This window comes from Cynara cardunculus, unplaced genomic scaffold (assembly GCF_001531365.2).
Source record: "Cynara cardunculus var. scolymus isolate 2C unplaced genomic scaffold, CcrdV1 Un_Scaffold_1927, whole genome shotgun sequence".
Classification (NCBI taxonomy): Eukaryota; Viridiplantae; Streptophyta; class Magnoliopsida; order Asterales; family Asteraceae; genus Cynara; species Cynara cardunculus.
In genome coordinates, this window is record NW_020200917.1 from 45,669 (window position 1) to 56,772 (window position 11,104).

Here is an 11,104-nt window from a genome sequence, read left to right on the forward strand (position 1 = left end):
GGATAACACCTTGTATAAGCTTTGTCCGGTTAACACTTAGAATTGAGTCAATATCTTTGTTCGGTTTAGAAGTCCAGACAATACCCCGCTCACAGCTTAACCAATTTAAAGTAATCCAGACAACACTTGAGCGGTTTATAATCCGGATGAAACTGTCCGGATATCAATCCGGTCATCACATGGACGGTTTAAGGAAATACCCGCACAATATGAACTATAAACCATAAATAACCAGTTCTAATAACTACTGAATTGTATGCAAACAACTTTATACTCAAAGCTTTATTACACTCACCTTTAGAAGTCGAATATCCAAGCTTTTGAATCCTCTTCTTGCAATCCGTATGATTCACAAAGAAAACTTTCTAAATACAGAGTGTGTGTCAAACCTTTCATCTAACTCAACTTTCTATATATGTAGTATTTAGGGAATATGGTGGGCGGCACAACCAGCCAACCTCCCCCCCCCCTTTTCTTTTTAGAATTAAATCTCAAAATATTCACATAAACATAACACACACACATATACACATACACACACACACATATATCTATACTACATTAATAAGCATTTAAGACAAAGTCTTAAGTACAAATTTTAAAGCTTAAAGTACCATCATTTTATGCAACAAATTCAAAAAACTCTTAATTACAAACTATTATGCATAATGTACAAGTTGTTTATGCAATGCTTTCCAAACACCAAAAATTACCCATTTTGGGCCGGTTTCTTCTTCGGGTCTCTTCCTCTTCCGTCTTCTACATCTGCGACCACCAAGACCAAAACTTTTCTTCTCTTATGTATCCTTTCTCTGCCACCAGCAAAACCAAAAACATTTTGGGTTAGAAAACATAGGCATTTCTTCTTCACAGACCTCGTTTGACATAACAATGGTGGTGTGGATGTATCACCTCGATCAGAGAACCGATTTCATGGATGGAACCTTAGATCTCACTTCCGTCGATTTCAAYTTCGAACTCCAATAACCCAGCGGCTGATTTGTTTGTTTCAGTTCAAGTATAACACTGTGTTTTCTGGTTCAATACCACTTTTGTCGATTTCTCCATGTGACTCCATCCGCTTCCGATGACCCACCAACATGGCTTCTGGTTCATATATCAACATCGACCATACCAATGATCGATGTTAGGGTTGTATCATTGTATTTCTTGTTTTGTGTTCAACATAATGCTTTTGATKTATCTCGATTTATATAGAATTAATGGTATTTCCATTTCTTGATTTTGTCTGTTTTTATGAAGCCAAAGCAATAATCAAACTCAACAAACCATAAATTTTAAATCAAACTCAGAGATGATGGGAGAGCTTAGGCAGGGGACGAAGTGTATGTTTGCTTCCTTTTTATATTTTGTCATGTTCAATTTTGTGTGAAACTGGTGTATGTTTGTTTCTTCTGTATACTCTTTTATATATATATATTTCCAAGAAAAAGGGAAAAGAAAACATAGGGTATTATGAGATTTTATCACATTCTGGTTTCTGATCATTTGCCAGTCCATATTATACATATATATCTAATGAATTTTGGTGTTCTTCTTTGTCTATTGCCTACCTACAGAAGAAGATCATAACATGGTTAGCTATCGAGCTTGTTGGCCTTGGTGCTATTGCAGGTTTTGATGTGGGATTTTTCCATACCCATGCTAGCAGATCCAATTTTGTTAGAATCTTCTGTGTTGTGTTTGGTATCATCATGTATGGTTCTCCTCTAACTATCCTGGTATGTGTTCTTTATTATTAACCCATTCTCAATTTCTCATAAAATTCTTTTGATTCCCATCTCATAAAAAGATGTTTCTGAAGGAACATTGGTGATTGATTTTATTGTTTCCTGTTTCTTTATCAAAATCAACAGTGGAAAGTAATCAGTTTCAAGAGTGTTGAATACATACCATTCTGACTTTTGTTGGCTGCTTTCTTGAATGGTTGCTGCTGGACAACTTATGCTCTCCTCAAATTTGATCTCTTCATTCTGGTATAACATCTTTAGTTCTCCATCTTTCAAACTAAAATTTGCACCATTTCTCCACAAGGACCACAACAAATGTCTAAACCTCCCTCCTTCAAGCGAGGGTTGCTGGTGTCCTGCACCAACTGGTATGTCTGGGGCACCATCTTACGGGCAAAATCCTGGAAACAGAATCGATTATGAGTTTTTTTGAGCACTTACCTTTAGGAGTCAACATTGTAACTTATTTTACCGGGTAAGATTGTAGTACATCAAAATGGTATCATATCAACAATTTACCTGGTAAGTGCTTACCGGGTAAGAGTTGTCACCCTCGCTTACCGAGTATGACTTTTGACCCTTACCATGTTCATGCAGTAAGAAAAATTACCCAGTAAACACTTACGGGGTAACCGTTTAGTAAACGACCCCTTGTTTTTGAACTTCAGATTTCAAGTGCCCAAATATTCTAAACTTGAGTTGTTTGTGGGATACAAGCATATACAGGGTGCATGATGATTTATTTTTGGCTATTATATATTTCAATTTGGCATGTAGGGATTCTATGTTTATATAGGAAATTCAAGTTGGAATGGGTCGAGCCAGAGAACTTGGATACCCATCTTTTCAGTGAAAGACGGAATATGGAAATTCACCGGAACTGGAGCCTTCCAGTGTTATGACAAGGTGTATATATATATGTGTGTGTGTAAAGTTTTTCTTTCTTGTGTTTGTTTGTAGGCTGTAGCATCAAATGTTTACATGATAAGTGTTGTGCTTCTAGTATATGCAAAGTAGCTTGAAAGTTGCCGCTAAAAACTATGGTAAGCCAGAATGGGCAGCATTGGGCCTACAGATGATGAAAATACAAATATTATAAAAAAAAATGAACTTCTCTGTCTCCAAGATGATGAAAGTTGCAGTTATATGGATGAAAATCAAGTTGCTTCAAGCCAAAAGATTCATTGGTTTTAACTGTCATCAAAGATGATAATATTGCTTTCCTTTCTTCAATTCTCATTTTGCTTGCACTTGCTTACTTTCCATTAATTCATTCCTATGGAACTTTCTTTGTAGTAAGTAGTTCAGATATGTGCAGCAGCTTGTATCCGAGAAGGACTTGATAGTGAAAGAGGAGGCTTGCCAGATTGGTTTACTTTTTGGAGGATTTACTGTGTAATAAATGATAAAGGTTTTCTTGTCTATACATGTTTTTAGTTGAAAAAGGTTTATATTCCTGAGTTCAAGCATAGAGTAAAATAAATTTATCTACTTCTGTACAAATATTTGATCCCAATGTATCTATTTCACATATATGACTTTGCTAAAGGTGATGATGGAGCAGAATTTTAGCAGGTTCGGTTGCAGGTTTGTCTATTCTTGAAGCCAATTGGAGGGAATAGCAAGGCCCAAATGCTCATATCAATGTGATACATCTTATCAGGAATCGTTTGTGAGGCCACCAGCTGCCATGCCGACTGTTGAAATAGTTTTGTGTGCTTGCAGGTACTTCAAAATTTTCCATATTTAACCCACCCAACAAAAAATAAGGACATTGGAATATTTGGTGTGGGGGGATAAGAAGCACACACACACACACACATATGTGTATATATATATATATTATAAGTTTTGGCAAAGGTGAAATACAAACAGTATAGCATCATTGCTCTAAATTGATGAATTATTGTTGTGGAGGGAAAGCATGCATAAGGTAGAAAGAAAATTAATTAGGGAAATCTTGATCTTAATGATATATAAAAATAAAAACCTTTCTATCAAGAAAAGCTTTGTTGACTTAAAGAATTGCTATTGCAAGCACATGCTTAGCACTCAGTTATTGATGCATGATTCACATTGAGCTAGGTTGGTGATTGTGATAAGAACATAGCAAATGCTCATCATTTGTTTAACTAACTTCCATGTTCAAATCAGATCAAAACCACATGACAAAAACACTTCCAAGGATATGTTATCATGTGGACTAATAGTGCTCTTACTTACTTCATAATAGATCCTACATTAGAATGATCAAATTCATAGGGATTTGATTTCATCCATTCCATTTAGGTTAGGAGAGAAAGGATTAGTGAGAGAATGAAATTGCTTCAAGAACTTGTTCCTGACTGCAATAAGGTATTATCCTCTTTCAATTCTATTTTTTGTGAGTCTGTTTGTCTGATCAGATGGATGCTGTATATAGATGCAGTTTATATCTCCATAACAGTTTATAGATGCAGTTTTACACTTAATATGTTGGACTACTATCTGATTTATTTTCGTGTACAAGCTATTAACAGTATTTTGCTAATGACACTTACCATGTGCAAAATGACGGGTTCTATGGTTTTGGTTTTTCATCAAAGCTTAGGTGGATCTAACTATTGAGGTTTGTTCGTGGATCTTTTAACTTAATCTCTTTTTTAGCATTGTAATTAAGCAAAAAAGTAATGAACTTTGCTATTTTGGTCTCCATTATCTAACTACCATGCCACCACGTATACGAAGTTCAGGAAAATGTCCAATTGACATCATGTTCTAAGGTTCTATGGTTCTTGATTGGTTGTAGAATGGTAAAAGAACAGAAAGAAATGATGAAAAGAAACAGAGAATTGAAGCCAATTGGAGGGACTGGTACAAGTACCATTTTCAAGCAGGTAATTCCAACATTAGTCCATTTATTATGTATATGGATATCTTTGAGACTTTGGATGCGGTATTCTTGTTCAATAATTAGGGTTATGGTCTTCGAATTTCTGGCATTTTCATTTTGTACCATCATTCATTTTGTAGATCTTTGATGTGGAAGCTGTGAGTAAACTATAGATTAATCACATGTTACTAACTTGTAATATGAAAACTCCTGTCTGCAGTGGGTGGTACAAGGAGCAGTGGATGTTAACATTGGTGCAAACCCTTCTGCTGAAGGAGGTGATGAAAACGAGGGTGTTGATGATCAAGCAGTGAAGGTCGTCGACATTGTTGATACCCTTAGACTCCGGGTAAAAAGTATTCTGGTATGCTAATAAACTTTGAGAATTCCATTTATTTGACCATTTGAAAACACATGATGTGTAGGAGCAACTTCCTTTCGACAAGAAGCAGTTTGTTACTTACATCGAGAGGTACACCAAACAACTTACTCCCAAGCTTGATGCAGAGAAGCAAGAGTTCTTTAAGGAAAACATTGAGGTAGCAACCAAGTATCTCCTCTCAAAGCTCAGTGACCTTCAGTTGTAAGTCTCTTGTTCATCCGTTTCTTTGCATATGAATGGAAGCCTTTTTTGTTTGTCATTCTGTCGGCTGGCCGTATTACATGAAAAAAGGCTAGATCTTTATTTGTGAATTGGGGAATTAGGATTAGGTTCTAATTATCATACTACTTGAGAAACAGAAAAGTAGAAAGTATTATTACAATAATCTTTCTGTAGTTACGAGTGCAGAGCAGTGATTGGAAGTGGTTACCCAAAGAAGGATCTTGTTAGACCTTGTTTTTTCTTTCTCCATCCACAAGATTCCTGACTTATTTAGGGCTCTTTTAAAGTAGATGAAAGTAGAACATATTTTCAACATTTATCTTGGCCAAAGAAGTGCATGGTTAGGTTTGTACATATTTGCTCAGCCATCAAGTCTTTCAACTTGACATTCAATCAGCAATGTAAGTGTAAGTGACAATGACCACAATGACCAATGTTACTATTAGACTTSGTCTTCGYTTTTTTTATTAGACTTTTAGCTTGAAGGTGAAGAATGTGCACTTAGGTCCATTTTTTGAAGTATATAATATTCATATACAAGAAATGATCACTTACACTTTTTACCTTTGATGAGGTTAGAACTCCTACAATGACTGTCACTTGGTCAATTTTAATGGTAATGTTGAATRWTTCTTCCATATATTTGTACTGATTTTGTGGAAACATCGGTGGTTATGCAGTTTTGTTGGGGAGAGCATGCATGATGACAGTACAACAGTGTTCGCTTACTACAAAGATGGTGCTGCTGACCCRACATTTTTGTACTTYGGTGTGGGGCTGAAGGAGGTTAAATGTTGAGAAATCAAYGATATCCTTCSGTCAGAAAGAGCCAACAAATTAAGTGGTAGTATCAGCATCTTATTCATTTTTCATATATGTCACCWRRAAAGATCTAGAATAATGTTGCRCTTTGCTGATTTGCTTGAGAAGCATGCTGATGAAATAACAGCTCTTGAAGTTTGGGATAATGGGAAGCCATATGATCAGGCAGCAGCAGATGAAATACCCCTGCTCATTCGTCTTTTCCGGTATTATGCTGGTAAGTAGTGGTGGATGCAGAAATATTGGTCAAGGGGGAACTCAATTTAATTATATAAATTACCTCCAAATGATTATAACTTATAAGTAAAAAAATTGACTACTAAGTATATTAATGATTACAATGAACCCCAATGATCTCACTTATATACAAAATTTTAGCTTAATAAGATCACTACTTAGCCCGAAGTTCATTCTAAATGATACTCTTTATGTCTTTGAGTTCATTTATACYTTTTCCTTTAAAAAGAGTTGACCATCTTGGTGTTGTTGTTACCATTTCATAGGCTGGGCCGACAAAATCCATGGCCTCACAATTCAGGCTGACGGTCTGCATCATTTCAGACCCTGCATGAACCCCATTGGTGTTGCAGGGCAAATTATACCATGGAACTTCCCTCTTCTGATGTATGCTTGGAAGGTTGGGCCTGCATTGGCTTGTGGTAACACTGTAGTACTTAAAACTGCTGAAAAGATACTATTATCTGCCCTCTATGTTTCAAAGCTTTTCCTTGAGGTAATATAAAGATTTGTAACACTCAAATTTGCCCAACTTCCTTCGCTTCTCTCTCTCTCTCCCTTTTTACATTTTGAAGGATAACCTTAATTCTATGTTGTATGCATTCAACAGGCAGGACTTCCTCCTGGTGTGCTAAATATTGTATCTGGTTATGGTCCTAGTGCTGGTGCTGCTCTTGCTGATATTAGTTTATATTTATGTCCTTTCACTCATACCTTCATTCTTTGCTCTTGGTGTAAATCGAACACATTTATGGAGTCGTTTAAGTATGTTGGATTTTAAATATATTAGATTTTAAATTGTCATATAATTTTTTTCATCGATAGACTGTAATTGGAATCATAACTCTTATTTATTYAMATTGTATTAWTATGTAAAAAGCAAGTGTAACTTATATCATCATTAAATCTTCTCTAATAAAACCAGTAAAACTTTAAAATCGTTAAAATTCACGGCTCCCGCTGCATTGCGCGGGTACACAACTAGTATATATATATATATATATATATATATATGTTAAAGAAAATCTTAAATCAAAACTTGAAACCCGAATATTACACAAAGCTATTAGACTTTAGAACCGATACAACAAATCTGACTTTGTCGGCTTCTGGAAATCGTATGATATTGAATATTGATTCAATATCTTTTATCCAACACATAGCTTTGGTTGGATCTCGCTCACCCGAAAAAGTTGGTGGTTTGCATGCAAGAAAAATTTTAATATCCACTCCTCTGATGTTTGGTGTTGGTATAGAAGAATTTATCTCTACTTGCTCTATTTCCACCCTCGTAGGCATCCTCAAAATCGATGTTAAGGTTTCCCTTAACTTACCATTTCTTCAGCCAACATATCACTGGTTACAAATTCTGGCTGTGGTGCTGGCTCTGGATTATTATCCCAAAGTTAGATTCTTCCTAATCAACATAGCCTTCTGATTGATAATTTCATTCCCTCATTTGATTTCTCCCTCTTCCTCTGCCTCTACCTCGTGAGGTATTAATAGGGGCTTCAATGGGAGAATTTTCTGCCTCACTAGGATGGCTAGTCTTTGTGATCTTCTGGATCAACTTGTCATCTGTAGATTTCATGATTAAATAACACATTTTCACGTTCACAATACAATAAAGTGTCCAAGTTCAGATATGTACCTGTAGATTCAAAATTACATTGGCCAGATAAAATCCGAATATACCTTACACACTGATCTTTTAACTTATCATATTTATTCCAATGGTGCTAACTATGTCTAGGACCCTAATATGCCATGAAATAGTTTAAGTCTAGGCATCATCATGCAAATGATCACCTAAATCTCTTAAATTTAGGCTCTGATACCAATCTGTAACACCCCCAATCTCCATACATTGCATATTACATAGAATATATTCATAGAATACATAGATTTCCACATAGCTCCAAAATTACAAGAGTGTGTGCCACCGGTTTACGATACAAATTACATAACTTAAAAATTCAAAAATACATGCATTTGTAAACTATCATTGCTATCTTCCAAAACAAATCAGAACATGGTCTTCAATATTTAAGCATATAAGGGAAGTAATCATAGACTATTTTTTCCCTTATTAATATTATGATTGGTATTACCTGCACACATGTTTTAAAACATAAAACGAGGGTTAGACAAAAGTCTAGTGAGATTTCTCTTTTTCATGCTATGCAGGGTGAGATCACCAAAACATTTACCAAAGAATCTCTCAACATAAAGAAGAATAATAAGAGAATTAGATCCTGATTAAAAATAAATAATGGATTTCCAGTCCATCGGCCTCTGGTTCCACAATGTCCATCGGCCTCTGGTTCCATAGGGTCCATCGGCCTCTGGTTCCACAGGGTCCATTGGCCTCTGGTTCCACAGGGTCCTTTAGCAAATATTTTGATTTAGAGAACTAGAGCTCCCATGAAGGACCAGAGTCTCTGGTTGTACTAACTAGAGATTGTAGCTCCTACCCAAAGACCAGCAAGAGTTTCTGGTTGTATCTATGAAGGCCAACCAGGGCCCCTCTGGTCTATTTTATAAAAGATTTCTATGTATAATGACTTTTGGAAATAATATTTTTAAAATTATAAATATATCACTAAGTTTGATAAAACTTATTTTTAAACTCATGATTTATAAAAGATTTGCATCATTTTCAAATTATTATCCAGAATCCTCTGGTTCCATTATGAGGGTCAGTCAGAGCCCCTCTGGTTCCTTGCGATGTATAACCAGAGCTCCTCTGTTTCCTCATAATCAATGTTTTTATCAAAGCATTTTATTTATAACCAACGGTCATGAGCCATATCTTCTCCAATCACATAAAATCATTATTATCATTTCTACTAAAGACAACATCTCTAAATTCTCAAATCACCAAGAAATGAGAACTTCAATCTGTTGTAACCTTAATAGATATCATAATAAGAGTTAAGCCAAGCAAACAACGACCAACCTTATATCCTCTCAATAATCCCCTTTCATGATATTCTGTGACATCTGTCACTTTTGGAGCGTCAGGTTAGCATTTTTAAGAGGTTCCTATAATCAGGATTTTAATTTGTTAGGGATTAGTCACGTTGATGAAAAAATCAATCGACTTAGCTCCCAAATTATAGTTCAGAAAACCCTGCCTCAACGGGTAACCGATAGAAGTAACCTATGTAATGCCAAATATATTAAAATTTTCTCTTAAAATAAATAAAGTCGATTTTATAAAATTTAAATTTAAAAATATAAAGTTTCAACTGTATGTACAAATAATTTTTACAAAATTTGGAATTTTGATTTAATAATGAATAATTTTATTGGTATTTGATAAAATGTAATTAAATTGAGTTGAGTTTGTATAAGAAAAATAAAGATAAAAATATGGTGGTTGGGCCTTGTATGGGCCGGGCCCTCTATCTTCATATAAAAACTCCACCTCTTTTGAAAATCATTCATTTCACCTTCACTTTTCCCTTTTTCCCTCTCTCTCTAAAAACTTTCATTTTCCTCTAGCCAAACTCAAGTTCCAAAAATCCTTCTTGATTCTCTAAATCTTGAAGAACACTCAAGTCTTCAAGAAAAATCAAGCTGAAAGGTAATACGATTGATTTATTTTTGAATCTTTTAACAGCAATGACCCTGATATATTTATACTTCTTGCTCCTTCTTGAGTTCAAAATTTTCTAGAGAATCTAAGATGGGAGATTATTTCATCAAGACATGAAAATGTTCCCAAAACGATGATAATCTATGATATATGAACTTAGGACTCAAGAAAATGGGATAAAACTACATTGCATGTAGTATTTAATCAATAAAAATGGCATTTCGAAACTGATAGATTGTTTCTAACAATCCCCGTCGACTGTATGCTTTAAAAATCAACCCAAAATATTTGATTTATGTTGGAGTTTATTTGATTTGTTGTTGTTTAACTATTTCGGGTCTCACTCAAGGATATCGAGTTTTGGGGCATTTAAATGTTTAATATAATGTTGTTAGACAAAAGAAATGTAATGACAGTGACTATTGTAGTTTTAAAGATTAAAAATAAAATGATTTTTGGAAGGTTCCCTTGATAATGATTGGTAAAACCAAGAGTCCAGGAACAGAATCTGTATATCTGTCCAAATAACAACTTTTTGGTGCAAAAACCCTTTTCTTTAATTAAATATTGGGTTATTGTAGGAACAGTTAAAAATGATATCACCTTTAACCTATAAAGGTTTAATTGTCACACCCCGCTAAAGCGGAAACACGGGATGCTARCAGACAAGCGGGTCATAGCAACAGTTTATAAATAACACCATTACAAGTTTCAAAACAAAACGATTTATCGACATAACGAGAGTTAGAACAATACACAACGTTCATAATTACATCAAAAACTTGACTTAATCAATCTTGGCCCAGGTATGCTCTTTTAAAACCAATCACTTACTCAGAACCTGAAAAGCATGGAATAAWAACAAGGTCAACTACAAAGAGTTGGTGAGCTCACGGGTTTTTCACATGCACAAAAACATTTCAATGCATAAACCAAGAAATAGCAAACTTATACGAATTCTTTGCACTTAATAAATGTAAATTCTTCGCGATGAAACACTTGACACGCTACTGAGCCTTACCTTACCAATATGCCCCATTAATTTTCGAACAACCAGAAGTAGCCCGTTCACTATTCTGGTCCCACAGTTCGATAAAGCACTAATTCAGCGGTGGTCCAATTCCACATGATTAGGCTAGAAAACATAGGTAATTATGCACCCCTTTCTGGGTGGGACTGTCAACACAATAGCGGCTATCCACAATACCACGGCCCGG

General features: G+C 35.1%; 1 protein-coding gene across 1 annotated transcript in view; it reads left to right on the forward strand.

The window, feature by feature from the left end:
* Positions 1–6,124: 6,124 nt before the first annotated feature.
* The window catches only part of LOC112502786 (5-carboxymethyl-2-hydroxymuconate semialdehyde dehydrogenase-like), a gene marked incomplete at its 5' end in the record, with an annotated part of 7,296 nt that continues 2,316 nt past the window's right edge, over positions 6,125–11,104 (forward strand). Inside the window, 3 exons of the mRNA XM_025106795.1 lie at positions 6,125–6,266; positions 6,553–6,782; positions 6,897–6,972. Coding sequence (XP_024962563.1) covers positions 6,125–6,266; positions 6,553–6,782; positions 6,897–6,972 — 448 coding nt within the window. The remainder of the gene's footprint in view (positions 6,267–6,552; positions 6,783–6,896; positions 6,973–11,104) is intronic.